Consider the following 20,300-nt stretch of genomic DNA (forward strand, 5'->3'; position numbering starts at 1 on the left):
ACTAATATTTAAATTTGTTTGATGATCTGAAACATTTAAGTGTGACAAACATGGAAAAAAATAAGAAATCAGGAAGGGGGCAAACACTTTTTCACAGCACTGTATATATATATATATATATATATATATAAATAATATATATATATTTTATACTTTACATAGTTTCATCTTGTCTAACATCACATTTTGTCTAAAAATGTCTATTTGTTGGGACAAATATGCATATTAGAGAAAGTCAGGAAGGGGGTACAATTTTTTCATTTTACTGCATGTTTTCACAAGAAAGAAAACTGTGAAACAGAAATGCAGACAATAATCCACCGCATCGCTCAAACCTACAGGCTATGTCAGGATTATACAGCAAAAACACAACTGCTTTTACCAGCGTTTAATAAAAGGGCTTTTATTATGTCCTGTAGTGCTGTCTCAGATGTGAATGCACATCGTCTTCTGGCAGCAGGGCGTGGGACTACAGCCTTGAGATTCTAACAGCTTGATTGGAGCCTCATGTTTTCAATTCAACCTCCTGGCATCACGATGAGGCCAAGAATGGCAACCACTGTGCAGAGTAATTCTTAACCAGGCCATCACGTGTGTCTGCTACTGCGTCAAACTGAGAAAGCAGCCATCTCTACGACAGGAAATGCCTGGATTTTTGAAGTTTCCACGTTTCCTCAGTTTTTCATTTCCTTTCCAGTATCAAATAGATTTAAAAGATCCCTGTTAACAACCTGAATGAATAAGCCCAGATCCCATTATTGCTTCCTGGGCCCTGAATGAAAATCTGTATGAAATGATTATATATTTTTGAGAATTGTTGCTTACATTTTTCAAGAGGAAAAGCTCAGAATAATGCCATCTACTGAATTTGATTTTATCCATCCATTTTGATTTAATCATTGTCAAATAATGTTGATAATTATATCTTCAGGTATTTGTGGTAAAGAATAAAAGGCATGTCAAGTAAAACTGAAGGATCAAAATCACCAGTGAACCAAGTTGCTCATTAGCATGCAAAATATGTTGATCACTTGAGGGTTAAAACTATTAATGGCTTAGTACTACTGAACCACTAATTTTTCCAAGCTATTTTAGGACTGTGTGGGTTTAGGTATTGGGCAGAACACAAAGAACCATAAATTAATGGGAACGTGTAAGTGTGAAATCTCCTACATATTCAGGAAAGAGAGTTTTGTTTTACAAATTTGAACAAGATGCGCAACGTAAAGCTTGCCCCAAAACCAACACCCCATCGCATCAGCTTTGCACTACACCAAGCAGAACATACAGTCATAAAGCCCATCTGCATGTATGTCATATCATGTAGTTTTACATTCCAGCTGCTTTTCTGAGCCAAACATTGCTTAAGGTTACATTTCGTACTGTTGCTAAAAACTCGCTTAATGAAACTGGAGTCCACTTAATTTTCAGCACCTTTTTAGCACCTCTTTAGAACTTAAGCCTTTTATTGCTAATGAGCTAACTTTCTCATTGCTGTCACACATTTTTCACACTTTTTCAAATCACTTAACCAAATCTTGCAGACAGACACGAAACTCTATTGGATAAATTGTGTCAAACAAAATGAAAAATATTTAGTGCCAGCTGATAGAAATTACTATCATTAGTACAAGTCTCTTGTGCACCTGTGTGAAATTTCTTTGCATAATTTCTCAATCAGCAATCAGTTTTACATCCATCTATAATTGATGTTCCTATAAAATATAAAATAGAGCTCAAGTTTCAAGTGAAATTCATGCAAGGATCATCGAGTCATAATGTTGGCATTGCTGACAGAATCATAAATTGTGCGCCTACAGTAATACAATTGTATCAATACCATTAATGTGACTGCCCAACTATTGTTTTTCACATGCTTATTGCATTCACTTTACAGAACCCACTACACACTGGTGGCAAAGGAAAAATCTTCAGTGCTGACCAGGAGGCTGCCATTGTGGATATGGTCGTAGCAAACAATCCAATCAGACTACATGAAATTCAGACAACAGTAACTGCAGATCAGGGAACATTTAGAAGTGTCAACAATGTGAGTTTGTCTAAGATTGAATGAGCCCTGAAATGCAACCATGTCAGAGGGAAATGGCTATACAGAGTCCCATTCCAAATAAATAAGGACCTTGTGAAGGAGGCAAGACTCTGCGGTGTGCAGGTAAAGATTTGTCACTGTAATGTCCAGCCATACAGTACAAGCACCTGGAATAATTTGCTTCATACATTTTCTTTTCTTTGGGAAATGATGGAGCTGGATCTGGAAGCTGAAGCAGCACATCACAAATTCATTTATGTGGATGAAGCTGGCTTCAAGCCCTCAGTAGTGAAGAGACTCAGGAGGAACATTATTGGCCAGAGAGCTACAGTCACAGTGCCAGGTCAGAGGGGTGCAATATCACCATGTGTGCTGTTATTACCAATACTGGTGGGGTGGCATATACCAACCATTGGTATGAATGCCACTTAGACCACCTCATCACATTTCTTGCTGCGCTGTATGAAAGACTAGTTCCACCAGGAGAGAGGGCTGTTGAGGCCTGGCACATCTCCGTTTGTCATCGTGTGGGACCGTCCACCAATCCAGCCATGTGAAGGAATGGTTTGCGGTGCAAACCCGTGTGATGATGCAGTTCCTTGTCCCTTTTTGAACCCACTTGAGGAATGTTCTCTGCCTGGAGATGGAAGGTGCGTGACTGCCAGCTCCTTGACCAGATGCCCTTTCTGGAGGCAATGAATGCTGATTACCTGGCAATCCATACAGAAAAGTGGCATGGATGGATAAGACACACAAGGATGTGTTTCACTCAGTTCAGGGCAAGAGAGATGATTGATAAGAAAGTGGCCCGGTCATCAGAAACAAATAGTGTAAATGTCCAGGTCTGAGTATTCACAGGATTTATGTTGGCTTTTTGGACCTTTTGCCCTTTCAACTGATTCAGTATTTGAGTTTGAACAGTTTGGAAATCTGCTGTACAATACAGATAATTGCTTCAGAGTATTTCTGTTTTTGGGTGAAATTCTCAATGTGTTTTGGTGAGGAAAGAAGGCTGAACGAGAGCCAGTCTTGAAATGCATGTCCTAATTAATTTTTGTCGGTGGGTAAGTCTTAGTTCATGGGAAGAGTGAGACCTGCACAAAAGTAAATGACTGAATACTTTCTTAACTATCTCTGTTTTGAAAGGGCATCTCAAAGTGCAAGGTGAAAAAGTAAAAGTGCAGTGGAGTTGCTTTTCTCTGGTAAAACTCCATTTAAAGTTATGTGACGTGCTTATTGCCTTTGGCACATACTAGAACTATAAAGTATAAATAAAGTGAATGAGCATACCACACAAAGGAAAGTTGAGCAGGTTCATGTTGTTAACTGTATTTTTAAATATTCTTGCCACGGTGTAAGAACTGATTAAAAGAATACATAAGTGTGTGCTTAATGTTGTGAGTGTCATTCTGTCCAGCAAGCCTCAGCTTAGAACTGTGGGTTAGCCATTTTGAAAATGTGATTTCTGAAAGGAAAGGTAAGATCCGGAGGCAAAGTAAGTATACAGGCAAGGCACACATATTCAGTAACTGAATGCAAATATGAAGTACTGATGTAACAGGGTCACGCTTGCCTTTGTACTGTTTGCATTTTCATACACAAGCATGTGTGTTTATTCGGGCCTTATTGATTTCACCTGTCATCCTGTGTGGAATGGTCTCTAGGCAATTCCATACACCAGAGACCTGCTCTACACAATACTGACCAACACCGGGTGTGCACAAGAGAGGACAATAAATTATTGCATACTACTGTACGTGCAGGGTGTGTGTGTGTATGTATGGGTGTGTGCATGAATGCATGCTTGTGTGTGCCTGTGTGTGTTTAGTGTGCATGTGCACATGTGTGCGTGTGTGTGTATATGTATGTGTACGTGTATGAATGGTTCCCCATCCTGTAACTTATTGTTTGATGTGTTGCATTGACTTTTGATACTTTTGCAATAGATATATACTTGGTTTCAAACATTACAGTCATAACAAACAGCAAACAAACGCGGTATTTGTTTTAAGTCAGATTATTCTCCAAAGCTGTTGCTCCCAAGTGTCCATTGATCATCAGTTTTAAATAAATGCACGTTGATAGGAAATACATAGTCGATACTCGTTCAGTTGGTACTACACATACAAAAGAGGGTGAAATCTTCCAAGCAAAAACTGTTATTGCAACCTTCAATATTAATGTGGGCTCTCGTCCTCAAAATGTAATTAGTCATTTTGGTGAGTTATTCTCTAAATTCTCACATTTATCTTAGAGTGCATGTACTGATGCCTGTCATTGTACTGTAGAAAGCTTGGTGTAACATTGCTTTGAGGAAACTCTATTCTTTATTCCTGATGCAACCGCAAGGTCTCTGCCCGAAATTAAAGTCGGAATGAGATGACCCCGTTTGACCCGCTACTGAATCCACACTAAAAATAGTTGCGGCAGCATGTCCACGGATTATTTAAAAAAGGATCAGGGTTGTTGCATTATTAAAAAGGAAAGCTGGGCGAGAGACATGCTAAAGCTCTTTAGAATGATTTCAAAAGGAAGACGCGATTCAAAAGGAAGACGCAAAATATTATCCATGGCTGTGCGTCCCCATCAACTGTACAATCTTTATTTTTGAAATAAGCTGAGAGCAAATGGAAGACGCTATGGCATTATGTGACAGGATGAAGCATGCCACCACGATATTACAAAAGAACATTGTCATTCGGGAGAGTGTCTGTTGATATGTTGACTTTTTTTTTTTTTGCTTGAAAAAATCATTTTCCCACAACAGCTGGGACAGTATGATTTGAATGTCTTCAGTGCAACCATTCACATTATCCAAAGGCCACCCTCCCATCGTCCCTCGACATTTCAGTTTCATTCGAACAGATTTTGTCCTAGTTTTTCCCTCCATTTCTCTATTTGAGACGGCAAATCGTGCTGTAATCCCAACCCATACCACAACAGGAAAATTCAGAATGCACACCCTCCTGAAGACATCTTTTTGCTCTGCAGCCCATCGGCTGAGCCGTGTAAAATCACAACGGAGGACTGCAAATCCTGTGCATTTGGAGCAGTCAGACCGCATGCACCCCCCCATGCCAGACAGGTTCCTATTGGGCGATGCGGGAGTAACACCTTTCCTAAACGAATCCCACCCTCCCCGGGTGAAGCTACGGTCATCCTGCCACTACATTTTCAAAGTGTTTTGTAACTGCCTTTGGCAAATCTAGCTTTGATAAAAAGGCCCATTTCCCCCACCACATTTGCTCTTTGCATTATCACCAGATGTGGCTCGGAGATATGTACTGCTAACAAGCGTATACTGTTACAGTTATCTGAATAATCCTTTGGAAAGTTTTCTCTCTCGTTTTTCTCAGACTGCGGTGTTATCTTTCATTTCACTAAAATCAGTTCTTGCTGAATTCTCTACGTTATCTGAATATGGTGCTGAGTGCAATACAAGCAAACAAACTCCAGTGCGTGTCATGATGTGCGAATGTGGAATAGCGAAGAATGGCTCTACACACACACATCCAATCCACACACTATTCTATACAATAAAGGTAATGAACACACAAATTAATGCATGCAATTTTAATTAATAAATGTCATGACAAACACGCTTTAACACACATTATGTAAACATAATGACGCACATTCAAAGTAAGCCACGGCTTCTAACGTGTTGTCAGGACCACCTGAAAACCCATCATACTGAACTGTAATCAGTCATGAGAATAATTATTGATGAATAATTATTCATCAATCATTTAAAAATACAGAAACATTCATGTACGGAATGTTCTTTTATTTTATTTGTTTTTCTCGAATTTGCAAAAGCCATCGACCTGAATACATGGCAGAAAACAGCCGTATCATTTAACGATCAGAAAAGATGCTATTTCAGGCCCGACACTCATATTCACGTCAAAAGCAATGTTATATGACAAGTCTCCTCTAATCACCTGCAAGTGGGTTGTACAATATAAAACTTAACTGGAATTGTGTGTGTTTCATGCTATGGAGTAGAGCGAGTACAGTCTGATCATGATGCTATGCTAACAGATGGAAACAATCAACAACTGCAGGTCAGAGGACTGCTAGCCCAATCTTTTCTCTGGAATCACTATGATGCTTGACCCAGCTGATGTGAAGTGTAGAGTTGGTTAAACAGATATAACCTCTGATGTCTCTCTGTATAAGTGAGTTATTGAGTGAATACCCAGTTCTCCTCACAATACTGTCACTTCAGACTCTACATATGAAAACAAAGCCACAAATAACCTGCCATTAAAATATATATTTTTTTTTAAAGCTAAAGCTGCATTTGGTATTCAAGTGCGGAAAATAGAACAACCCAGAGGACTATGTACAAGGAGCCACAAAGGCAAACACAGTCTTGAAAAGGGCTCAAGGGCTCAAAGACATAAGGTCGTATGAGGAAACTCTTTATATCCTGCTGGCTTAATCCTGAACTGCTAAAATGATGTACAGCAAGGCTGGAACAGTCAAGACTTAAATAAACCTGACACTCGGAGTGAGGCTGGTAAAATGGACACCCACACACTCATCAAACCTCTCTTTTAATGAGATCTCAGAATGCTGGCATCAATTAGCAAACTGCCTGTTGCCAAGCTACAAACAGGCAAGTTTATATCGCACGTTATATGCATCTTTTAAGACCACGGTTAATTGCGTGCCTTTGAATTACATCATTTTTTAATTAAAACGAGGAGATCAAGGAACATTGAATTGTACGGAAATGACAAGTAGATCAGAGATGTGTTTTCAACTTGTAATGGATTATTCTTTTCATATGACCACATGTAATCTCATGTGTAGTGCACAACGGCACGGATTCAATAATAGGTGCAATCAAGTAAAAAAAGAGCAAAAATCTTTTGAAGTAAAAGGCGCTTATTTTAATTGCCATGCGTACTAATGGTGGTAAACAATAAGCATCCGCTAAGAAAAACACTTCTGCCTCCACTATTTGTGAAGCAACTCACCAGCCAAGACTCACATTTGCCATAGCCCTGCTGCGCGTCATGTTCAACTACACTTCTCAACATTGCTTTGGTGCTGTAGTCTAGACATATAGCAATACACAGTGGATAGGTTAATGCCCCTCATCCAAAGGTGATCAGCACTGCCCCCAGCGTTTCTACAGCTTCTAACTACTACCAGCATAAAGTATGCAAGTCTGCCCTTTGGTTAAAAAAAGACACACTTTACCATTAGTGTACATGAATTAACATTACTTGATGCAGTAATCAGCATTAATTAATAGTAAATGAACCTCCAGTAATCATTTACTAATGGTGTGCACTTTCACTAAGGTATTAATATACATATAACATTAAATAATCAAAGATGTGAGATAATCTTACTTAAGGGATGTATGTTTTCAACTTTACGATAAGAGATCACAAAGAGCATTAATTAATAGTTGATTAGGTTTAAGGCATTAAGAAAATGATACGTAAGGGACAAACATTTTCATGTATGCAATAAAGGTCACACAGTGCATTACTTAATGGTTAATAATGGTTAAATAATGCCAACTAACCACGCTTATGGATTTATGAAGTGTTATTTAAGGGATATGTTTTCACCTATGCAATAAGGGTCACAAACAGCATTAATTATTGGTCAATTATAGTGAAGTAATGCTTTTATAGTATACAAAATTGTTAATTGTCGGCTGGATAACAAGAAAAGCACATTCACATTAAGAATGAGCAAAGATGAAGATCATGGAAGATGCCCACTGACCTCCACCTTTACGAAAAAACGAAGTCACTAGTCAGAGGATGGACAAGTATGTGAACAATTATTACCATTTTTAAACATTATGACTTAATTTGCTTAGCTTCCAACTTCACAACATATACATCCATTCTAATGAACTATTTGACTAATATTCGTTAATGCCTTAACATGTAAATGACTGTCATTACATGTTAATGAAAAAAATGGTTGCATTAATACACACAGCTCATGGCCTACAAAAGATACTTATTGGATCACGAGTGCCTCAGAATTGAATGGGATTAGTGTACCAAACAGAAATAAAGTAGAAATCTTACTGCAACCTAAACTTGAAACTACCAAAACAAAGGGAACCTTTGATTGTGAAAATAATTACGATCCTACTTTCTGCTGAGGCAGATTAAGTTTTAAAAGTAGCAAGCACTAACAATGGAAATGATCACTACCACTCACAAAGTCGTGAACAAATTACCCTTGAATTTAAATGAACAAAACTCACAATTAAGATTCATCTTATTGCTTTTTAGTGTCCACCGAAAACAGTAGCCATTGCTCTGAATCTGAGTTCTTCCCGGTGAATGATGCAGCAGTCTAGTTCCTGAAAGTTAGGCATCGACATGTGTGAGACAAATGGATGCGGTCACTGTGATTCGTGAATGTGATTCAGCTGTTCAGCTGCATCATGATATCCTAGAGGACAACAATTTGTGAATGAGCTGATAAAAGCAGCTACATAGAAATCCAAATTTTTGGCAAAAAATTAACTCAATGCTGCATATGGAATTACAATATTTCAACAATACAACAAACTTTTTTTATTTACTGTATTAATATTAAACCTACACTACTAATGGTAAAAAAAAACTATCACAGATAATATTCAAAGAACCTCTCTTCATCTCCCTTCAAGCTAGAGATAATATCCATCCATCCATCCATTATCTGAACCCGCTTATCCCGATCAGGGTCGCAGGGGGGCTGGAGCCTATCCCAGCATACATTGGGCGAAAGGCAGGAATACACCCTGGACAGGTCGCCAGTCCATCGCAGGGCACACGCACCATTCACTCACACACTCATGCCTACGGGCAATTTAGACTCTCCAATCGGCCTAACCTGCATGTCTTTGGACTGTGGGAGGAAACCGGAGTACCCGGAGGAAACCCACGCAGACACGGGGAGAACATGCAAACTCCGCACAGAGAGGCCCCGGCCGACGGGGATTCGAACCCAGGACCTCCTTGCTGTGAGGCGGCAGTGCTACCCACTGCACCATCCGTGCCGCCCTGCTAGAGATAATACTGGAACAAAAAAGAAAGCTATATATAGTCATTTTAAAACAATGTTGAGAACAAATCATGAATGAACAGAGGATCAATACATTCAGTTTTTATAGTTACCATCAGGCTTGTCTTAATAAACAAGTCACAGTTTCTCTGTGCATACGGCAACTAATTTCGAGCACCATAGAAATAAATAATTCCATTTCCAGATTCATTACTTGTCAAGGGGAACCGCTGTAACCAAGCAACAAGTATAATAATGACAATTATTCCTGCTTCCTTGTAAATTATTTTTTGGAAAAAAGGGTATTTTATTGACCCAATCAGGGTCAATTGCTTAAACATTTAAGCCCAGTATCCATAAAATACATAGATTTAAAATAAATAAAATGGACATCCATGTCTACTGTAACTAATAATGTCATCTATTAGTATTGATTGGCTATTGTTTGATATGATATTTGAGTTCCTGCATCAATTTAATTTTCAAACTGCATCCCACTGAAGATCAGGGTTTGGTATTTTTGGATGTTTTTAAAACATCAAAGTATTAGCCACCACCTATTTCACAAAGGTAGACTGCTTGAAACCAATCTTAGATCAAATGAACATCTCACCTGCCACAGATCCTTTATGTGGTGATGCAGGGATTTACACGCCAGACAAAAGAAACACCAACATATCTGTGAAAATACTCTGCCTCACCGGTAAAAAAAAAAAAGCATGAATGAAGAATGAAAGGCAAGGAAAAGTGATCAAATTGTGCTTATAGCCAGTCACATCATTTCCACCATCGCACTGATGAGGTCAGACTGAGGAGCAGTGTTTTAATGATTTTAAAATTCATTTTCTGACACCGTCAGTTCAATACAGGCAACACAGCCCACAAACATACACGGGCCCCTACACATATTAAATATTCTCCAATTAATCATATCTACGCACATACATTTTCCAGTAATTTTGAATAGTCATGCATAGCCATGCATAAGCGAGATTAATTATCATCAGATCTAATGTCAACTACCCTTAAATCACAAATATTTTCAAAGGTTAGTCAATTTCATTAATTTAAGAAAAAAAGAGATAGAGTGAAAGAGAGCAAGAGAGAGATAGAGACCGACAAAGAAAGATAGAGAAAGAAAGAGAAAGAAAGAGAGAGAGAGACTTTCAGCAAGAGTCTGACTAAAGAAATGTGAGAGATCAGTGTATAGGCCAAGCATGCTAATGGCTGTTTGGGGAATTATTGGATAAGGTGAAGCATCGCTCCACGAGAAAAGAGCTGACCAAAGGCGCTGGAAAGGGCTTTTTGGGCAGGCTTCTCACTGAGCCCTGGAAACCACTGCATTGCAGAGGACAAACTTAGCACGGAAAGCTACGGGCCCTCCGTTCCTCGCCTCCGCTACGAACGTTTGACCTTCGCTCGGATTCTCCTGTCGAAAGAAGCCGCTCTCCCGCCCTTTTCTGATCGCCGTGGTGCCGAGGTCTGTGGACCCCCCGCTGAGTGATGTCACTGGGCACCAGGCACACGGGGACAGTAGTGTGGCCCTCGAGGGGACCGACCACTCCAGAGCCTTTCCTCAGCCTGGAGCGCTCGCGTGCCCCCTCTCATCCAATTCACTGCATACTGTCTTCTGCATGAGAAATGTAAGTGTAGGACAGGTAAGTGTGAGTGACTCTTTGTTTGTTTGTGCGTGTGTGTGCGTGTGCGTGAGAACATGTGCATGTTTGTGTGTGTGCGTGTGTGCACGTGCGTGCGTGTGTGAGAGCGTGTGCATGTGTGCGTGTGTGTGTGTGTGTTTTTGCGAGTGTGCAAGAGTTTGTGTGTGTGTGGTCTTGTCCTACGTGTGTGTGTGTGTGTGTGCGTATATGTGTGTATGTGCGAGCGTGTGTGTGCATGTGTGTGTGGGTGTGCAGTCTTGTTCTGTGGTACTAAAGTAAAGTTAGTACCACAGGCATCACTAATTTCCCTTTTTTAGTTTTTTTCTACTTTAACGGGATGTAAGTTTCAAAGGTAGGCCTGTCCTATCCCCGCAACACTGCCCATATATTATATTTTGGAGGTGTGTAAACTAATGAGCTTGTACTCTGCAGCCCTGTAACACAAAAGTTAGGGGACAGCTGGGGCTTGTGTCCATGGCAACCATCATCGACCAACTGCTGGACGGGGGGAGGATGTGGATCATAGTCTCACTGAAGTCATGAACAGAAGGCTGCAGTTTTGACTACTGCAGTTCAATGAACTGAACTGTTTCAGCACACAGTCAGGTAAAAAAAAGAGCGACAAACAGATGCTAGGTATCGCAGCAAAAGCACCTAGCATGAAGCTGTCTATTTTGCCAATGAATCTAGTAAAAACGGACCCAACAAAAAAAAAGTAACGAATGCCTCCTTGCCAGAGGCTTCAGATAGAGCGTACATATGCGGAAATGTAAATCACACTATCAAGCTCGACTCTAGCTAAAAGAGTACCAGTTCAGAGCTGACGATTATCGTACCGCTGTTAGGCGGAGCGGCTAGCCTCCCCGAAGCCAAAGCTAAGCCTCATTTTGGACGGTCCGTGTAGGAGCGAGTAGCACAGGCACGCACGGACACACAGCAGGAAAAAGCAATATATCCCCGACCAGGTTCAAAGCAAGCAGCCACTTTCAAGCCGCCAGTCTGGATACAGCTAATTCGGCCTGATGGGAGGCTCCCGGGCCCTCAGGTCCAGCCAGATCATTTACATGCTGTGGAGGACACGGCTGTTCCCAGGTCAATTTGTCCAAAGGCTAAAGGCACTCTGTCTTGGTTATGGAAGGCCCCTGTCCAGAAGTTTTCCCCTCAACCTAAGCAATTGCACATTTTACCTGATTCTTTGCCGAAGCAATTTAACCGCTCCCTCTACTTCACAGATGGGTAATCAGGAACTATCATTGGACACTAGAGCTCCTTCCACAGCATCGATTTAACCACAGCTACTGCACTTGAACAAATTTATGAATTGGCCCTACTTTTTTCTTCCCATTTTAAATCTGTGAATACTTAGTATTCGATGCTGCACTAGAAGATATAATATGTGTTTCACAATATGATCTGTAGCAGGCTAATAATACAAAAATAAAGCATTATAGAATGAGCAATGGGGATTTCAACCTTTTTCTACACCAGCAATATGCCTTTTCACACAGCTAAGTTAAATCTGCCCTGTACAGTTAAAACACACTTGTGGTCTTATTCTTCACTGACACAGGCCTCTGTATTGCAGTCTAAGATCTAAAGCAAAATTCCCACCTGTTAGTTTGGCAGCAATGACAGGTTATATAAGCACATAATGTTAGACATAGCTCCTATGGATCATGGTTGGTTTTTCCCGCACTGTCAGTCAAACCAGGCATGAAAAACTCCTATGGACCTGAGTTGTTTTTCATGTGCTGTCAGTCAAGCCCTCTCATAGATCATAGATGTTTTCTAATGTACTGTCAGTCAAATAGCATAGAGCTGACATATTTTTGAAAATGGAAAGTAAGGCATACACACATGCACGCACACACACACACACACATACACACACACACAATTATTAAGGTTAAAACGAAAGCACAAACTTAAAAGTCAGCAGAAGGTACTATATTTAATGCTAGAGAAAGCACAGGTTGAGAGAAAAGAATAGGGGCAGCTATGAGGGAAGAATTGCACATTTTTATGTGGCCTGAAAGATGACTCTCACATTTACAATTTTCAAGATCAAAGCTTCAGTCGGAGTATATCTGAAAGAAATCCTTTTTAGGCACAGCAAATTCTCTCCCTCCAGCATTAGACCCTAGTGCTTTCAATCAATCCGCAGCCGAGTCTACGCGGTGATGTGAGTCTACACGGCCGCGGTGGGTAACTAGGCACAGGGAGAAAAGCCGGTGGAAAGTAATGTGAACAGCAGAAGGACACTTACCGAGGCCGAACTCCACCTTCGGCAGCTTGGGAACTAACACCGGACCTGCTGAGGAAGAAAAGCCCGGGATCATTTTACATTCCCCCAGCAAAGGAGAGCGCAGAGCATGGCACAACTTTATCACGAATAAAGACACACCACTGTACAACAGCAAAAGAGACATCAGGCAGACTTGTTACAGCACACCTGCGATTCATAAAGCGCATCAATATGTAGCCGGGCCGCAAATGAATTCTCCGCCATGCAAAACTGATTCAAAACATCTCGGTAATATAATCCATCGTCGGGAAGTTAAAGTGACAAAAGACATGCCTCCCACAATAGCCGGGGAGAGACAGGTGATTGACAGCGGTAGAAATTCAGATTAGGCGAAGCGGCTGCTGTTTGTTTATTGGACTGCCCAGTGCGGCGGCGGTGAAGTGTTGAAACGCTCTCCGCCTCAGGAGCCTTCCTGACAGGACATGCGTGATGATATTCCGGCTCGTACCATCTGCCTAAGTCTCCCGTCTCCCCGATGAGGAGCGGCTCGTCGCACCTTAAATATCGAGACAGGCCCCCGACTTTCCACGCGCGCACTCCAGATGCTTAACGCGTCCTCCCTTTCATTCGATACGGCGACACCTCCTCCTCTCGCGTGCCTCTCGCCGTGTTCCGTAGGCGCTCGGGTTGGCTGGCGCGTCCGTTGAAGGAGAGGTAACGTTTTAAATAGAGGTCAGAGAGCCACTGAGAAGCAGGAGATGAGACGGGATAGCCTACGTGTGCGTGTCTGCTGCAGTCTGTTAACTTTGAGCAGGCTCTCTCACGAGAAGCCTTCGCGTTTCCCGGCCGACCAAGGCGACCGGAATTAAAACACGTTTTAATTAATGGCTCACGGAGCGTCTTGCCGGGCGGCCTGAAACTCGGGGAAAGCCGTGACAGAAGTAGTGCGTCGGGCTATGTAAATTCTTCTTGAAGGGCGAATGAAATGAGGTGTGCCCCACCTGCGACACGGATCTAGAAATAACAGTGGACGTCAAATTTATCACCGTTCGTCTGAGCGGAGAGGGAGTAATGTATGCGGTGGCGGAGACCGATTCTTCTGGGAAGAGGCAGAATTAATGAATGGCCTGGGATACCCTGTCTGTCTCACTGATGCTCGTTTAACCCCCCCGGTGTGAGCGCTGTGGAGTACAGGATTACGCTCAGGGTGGAGTTCTGAGAGGATTAATGCAGAACGCTCGGTCATGTTCATCTCCTCTCTGCCGTTATTCTGAACTAAGACAGACATTTCACCTGCCAAAAAATGCTAAGCCTGTGAATTATTTTCATTGTTCGGGACAACAGCATTGAAAATCTATGTAATCACGGAAAAGTCAATGTTGGTACTGCGTTAATTATCGAAATATTCAAGGTTACTCAAAGTTCATCATCTGCATAGAGTGTTGTGCGTATAAATAACACTGAGAGGTAATAAATCATTTAAAAATTCTCTCGAAGAAGCTCGCTTTAACCTCCCTGGCCTGATACTTAGGCTTAATGAACCGCATCAACTGCTCAGTGCCTTAAAGGCTGGGGGATTTCACATTATCCAGACCGAAAAATAAATAAATAAATAAAATCCAAAGAGCAACCAGAGCCTCTTCACAAAAATAGCTGAGTAATAATGCGCTGACAGCCAGCTGCTCGAGCTGGTGGGCTGCACCACTTAATTTGATTAATGTTCGAGAGGCGGAGCACTATCAACAACTACTTGTGATTTATCATCAGGCCTGTCAATCAATTAAGAGTGAAAGCACGGTTTGCTACTAGAGTGTCGCGGTAACACACTTACAAAAATGTGACGGATTGTTAATTACAGGTTAAAAGGTCTGCGCTGGAACACTGAAGCATCAAATCTTTGAGCAACACTTTCAATGCACAGATGAAGAGTCACAGTGGCTGAAGACATTCTACAAGGTGCACTGTGCAGTGCTGTAGAGGCCTTAGTTCAGGGGGGTTGCCATGCCTGCTGGTTTCCTCGTCTCTTCATTATGAGCTGCTAAATTTTTAATTCAGGTCATTAGGAGGGGAGGCAAGTCATCTGGCGTTTCAGGTGTAAATCCAAAGCTCATTCAAATGCAAGTAGATAGCAAAGTCTGTCTACCAAAAGGTACACCTGCGTTATACAAGAAAGCTCTTGGGACCTTGGTATCTGTACTTTGAAAGTAATAAACCACATTATGATCCTGTGATAGCTCCAGTTTCAGAGCCCCACAAACTAATGGGAAAACAACAAAATTACACACAATTACACTCCAAATTAGCTTTTTGCACATTGCTGACCTGACATTTTCAGCATATTTAATAGGGCACTGCTCGGTGACAATGTTACTAAGAGCATTTACGTTAATTAGAAATTCACTCAGAAAATAAGACTATCATCACTGAAAACACAGTACCCAAACATTGTTTAGGAGAGGTAATGCGGTCACGCCATTCTCTGATGAAGCTGAGGGTAATGGAGATGGTTTTAAGGTTCCCGAGCTCCTTCTGACTGCTCTCATGCAACACAGAATGATTTCTCAGTGATTTCATGCCACGTCACACCTGGCAATCTCTCATGAGGGCTTAACAGCTTAGGAGATAACCTTGAAATAACGCCTGAAACTGCCCATCTTCCCTTCAGCAATGTGGCCAAAGAGTGGATTTAACTCCAGCTAATGAATCACGTGACCCAAAACCAGAATAGCGCGTTATGAATTTTAAAAATACTGAATGCATTCGAGGCTTTTGTTTGTTACATCTGAACATCCGCATTGCACATTTCATGTTATAGATCAAAGGCTGATGGTAATGTAATATTTATCAGATGCATTGAGATCATTATCACCAGGTCTCAGAAGCAAACAAAGCAAATTGGTTGCTGTTCATAATAAGCAACAGGTTTTATTATGTCAATTTATATAATAAATGACATGGATCATGCAGTGTTTAAAAGGGACATCAGTGTTATAGTTCAAATAATTCTCATAACAGATTATAAGAAACATAACAAACCCATTATCATTGGTGGTTCTTAAGCAGGGTTAATGTGTACAAAGCTAAATAAAAATATGATCAGTGCTACTGAAAAAAATAGTATAAAAATATAAATAAAATGGACAGGCCAAGTGTGTTAATGTAATTAAAATCCCATATTTGGGTGTGCAATAAAGCCATTCGGCATGGAAATGCTTTGTGTGGGGAGGTAAGGGAGTTTGAATAGTGGTCACAAATTCAATTTATCTTTGGGCCTTGCTTTGATTTTGGATGCAACCAACCAACCAACAACCGCAGCACTTTAAACTGGATGGTTTTAGTGTGTAGTCCGTCGTAAAGCTTTAGTGTGTTGTGTGTAGTTTGTAGTAAGTTTTAGTGTGTAGTGGGGCATATCCATGAAAGGCTGTAATTGATACTGATATGGTAACTGAAGTTTAACTGATCATATTAGCAGGACGTTATAGCAATAGGTTAGGGACCAATTTAAAGACCAGACCATCATTTAAGAAGTGTACAGCTTATGAAACCTTTTTTTTTTTTTTTTACTATACTCATTAGATGTGTATGTAGGCCAGATTATTAATTCACTATCTACAAGGATTATATTAGTGTGGACTGATACATTGTCAATTTGTAAAAAAAAAAGAAATCAATGTTAGGCTGCAGTGCTTTTGTTGAATTGCTGCACTAATTGCACATTGCTGTGAAACCGTATTATTAGTGAAATACCAGTTGTTCCTGTATAGTCAGTTAACATCAGTGCGCAATGTCCACAAACAACATGTTCGATAATATTTTATTTATTATTTTTCAATGATACTTCATTCATTCTGATTCTGCAATGCCAATACTGTTTTTGAGCAAAGAATTCTGTCTGGGACAAATTCATATAGGTCATATCCTTTAGCTCTATTCAGCAAATACAATCTCCTGTCATTCTAAAAATGTGCAAGTCCTGGGCTTAGCTGCTTAACCTAACATAAATTGGAAAAAGAAAAGACTATCCTCAGTTTGAGATTGAGTATAGCAGCCACCCACTTTTTTAATAAGTGAACAGCAGTCTGTTTTAATCTAAATACAGGAGTAGGATATACAGTTAGTCGGAATGATGAGGTATGTATGTTTTCTGATTGCATATGAAGCAAACCACACATTTGCAAAAAGTATTAAAAAGCAATATGCCTTAACTAGCACTTGCACATTGTGTAACAATGAACAGACCCGAACCATCTTCAAAAGTACTGTTCAGTTCACTTGTACAGGGAATGAGTTGGTCCCTGAAAGCCAATTGATTGAAGAAGAACATAATTATTTTCAGGCCGATCTGGTTCTAGCTGTAATTAGACTGGATGCTTAACTCTAGGCACCTTCCCACCACGGGAAGGTTGGCAACAAGAAAGAATTCAGCACCAAGTTGATACAATGCAGTAATATCTTAAAGCTTTCTACTGTACACTATGCCTTCAACCGTTCTGGAGAAGTTTTAATGAAGCGGGAGGCCCTGACTCTCGCTGGGGTTTTGAAAAATACAGACACAGAGAATAGAATTGTCACCCTAGTTATTAAGGAGCATCGAGATTGCAATGCTCACTTACTCAGGGACAGTGTACTGTCACTTCTACTGCTACAATAGTGCCATACAGCGCAGGTAAAGCTTTACTGAGCTGCATTTTCTCACTCTATCCAATTCTAAAGCGGTCTGGGTCAGATTTTTCTTTCCACTTCTTCCGTTCACTAAATTTGTAAAGAATGTGTCAGTTTGTTGGATGTTTACTGTTGCAAGAGTACAGAATTGCTGAATGTGTTTTGTGATGTTTCTCCTATTCCCTTTCAAAGCTCAATGCGGTGTTATCTCGGGGCTTTATTTGTTCTCTTGGTGCAACTCCAGGCAATTCTGTTGCCTTCATTGACTTCATAGAAAACAACACGGTAAGCAATTAGCATTATGAAGACATTGGCGGCTGGCTGGGATTCGATTGGGGATAAGAACAAGCAGCTTGATTTAACGTCGTGCAAACCTGATGCAGACAATGGGATACCGCTGGGTCCCATGCTTTGCAGGTTTCCCAAATCACAAGATCAAAGATTGATTAAAAAAACGCGCTTTGCTATATACTGTAGTAGTTTCTTGCTAAACTATGTAAAACTATTAACACACTGGCAGACTTAAGCAATCTAGGTTGCATTCCAAAGTTATCCCTTAAGCCCTTAAGCTTTTAAGCCCTCAGTGAATGATCACTCCACATGATGTGGCTCTGTATCACCAAGAACAGTGGAAAACCCAAGTTCCCAGACTAGTATCCCTATTTTTCACATAAGATTTTTCACACAAAATATATACCTATAGTCCATGCATGTTCTTAGGCTGCTGGTTAAGGACAATTCCAATGAAGCCTTTGAAATGAGCATTTAGAAATAACCATCATTGTGGCAGAACCAAAACAACTGAATATTATTTTGCAGCCATTGTGCAGAGCAATAGCTTCATGCCATGTAACAGCCAAACACTGCCACCCTTGCACCATCCTCCTCTTCCCAACCATTATTTCATTCTCCTCATTAATGTCGCCATACACTCGTAAAAATGGGCGTAAAAAGGTAAAAAGGCTTGGGTGGTACGCTAACCCTATAGGTTAATTTTCTACAACCCTATAGGTCCTATTTTGCTTGTGAGTACTTATTTGTACCAACATTTGTAGGTAGCCAAATAACAAGATTGTACCTTTCAGAGGACACCTGGAAATAGGGTCCTAAAATGCATCTCCACTTCTCCTTTATCTCTGAAAGTGCACCTGTATCATTGAGCCACAAATGTGTTGTTCCTAGAAATTTCTGCTTTCTCTCTCTGTCGCCTCTGTATTTCCCTCTTCAGAAGACATACACACTCATTTTTTGATGATTTTTATTGCCCACCAGGTCTACTCAGCAATTTCCCAGATAAGTTGTGTTTTCTCCTGTGTGTTTCTCCTTTTGAACCATAGCTCTTGGTTGTTGTTTTTTTTATTTTTTTATTTTTTTTATAACCACGGTGTTCACATGGACAACAATATACTCGACTGAAAGATTCCTCCCACCGTGTTAGTGCTTCGAAATCCCCCAATCCCATCCTCCTCCCACGCACAGGGCAAGCAGGCAGCTTGACCTTATGTTCACAAGAAAATGCAGCTACTCCAACATCAGAGTCACTCCCCATCCTCCCGTATCACCGCCAAGTCCCTTTCTTTGTCCTTATTTCAGGAGAATTTCTCCCTCCTCTGTCAGCCCCAACGGCAACACAATCACATCCCCACAAACACAACTCCCAGAACCACTCCCTTCCTTTCTCTCTCATAACCCCTCTACATTCTGTTTATTTATTTTTTATATGACTATACTTATCACCATGGGGCAATTTCTTATTAACTTTGCAACAACCTTTTTGCATAACTTCCATTTTTCGAAGATGCAGTTTTATGAATTCTTCAAGTTTAAAGGTAGTTCTAGTGTCCAGCTGTTTAACCTACTTACCTCATCACACCTCCTCTCACCTGGGTCTTGCCCCCACTCTAACTCGTCTCCTTTCACTGACTCCTATGTCTCCTCACTCCTGTCGCCTCGCAAGCTGACCACCTGCCGTCTGGATCCCGGCTCCCTGCTCCTTTGCCTGTCCGTTCAGGAAATCCGCTCTGATCTGCTTTCCTTAAACTCTTTAATTCCTCCCTTAACTCTTGTTGTTTTCCTGCTGCTTTCAAAAGTACATAAATATCAACCCTCCTCATAGCCCTCAAATAAATAAATAAATAAATAAATAAACATTTAATACATAAAACACTAAATCTGTCTGTTGCTTTAGTACACATCTAGATTTTATCCAATATTAATATTTCCCAACTACTTTTCTGGAGATCTACCATCCTGTAGTTTTTAATTTCATCTTTAATTTGGCCAACTTGAACATATTAACAACTCAACGAGATCTCTAGCATTGAATGAGGTGTGCTTTATTAGGGTTGGAGTGAAAACCTACAGAAATGTTCATCTCCAGGAACTGGGTTTCAAACCACTAGCCTGTCTTGCATTATGGCTGATCACTGCCCTTCACCAACTGCTATGAGTAATCTCCATTTTGCCATTGATATCATCGTCCTGGATCTGCAATATCTGACAACCAGATCATCATTGACACCCTAATGCGATTTGGAATCTCTGTCACAGTCATGTAAACATATCATTGATTTCTCATGTCTATCTGCCAGGAGTGAACCAGGGCCCAATCCTTGGCCCCATTCTGTTCTCTTTTTATAAACAGAAT

General features: G+C 40.7%; 1 protein-coding gene across 5 annotated transcripts in view; it reads right to left on the minus strand.

The window, feature by feature from the left end:
• inpp4b (inositol polyphosphate-4-phosphatase type II B) overlaps positions 1–20,300 on the minus strand; it is a 239,482-nt gene that overhangs the window by 129,343 nt on the left and 89,839 nt on the right. For all 5 annotated transcript variants that reach the window (XM_061251274.1, XM_061251273.1, XM_061251270.1 and 2 more), the window contains one exon: positions 13,013–13,060. In XM_061251274.1, coding sequence (XP_061107258.1) covers positions 13,013–13,060 — 48 coding nt within the window. The remainder of the gene's footprint in view (positions 1–13,012; positions 13,061–20,300) is intronic.

The sequence above is a fragment of the Conger conger genome, chromosome 8 (assembly GCF_963514075.1).
Source record: "Conger conger chromosome 8, fConCon1.1, whole genome shotgun sequence".
Classification (NCBI taxonomy): Eukaryota; Metazoa; Chordata; class Actinopteri; order Anguilliformes; family Congridae; genus Conger; species Conger conger.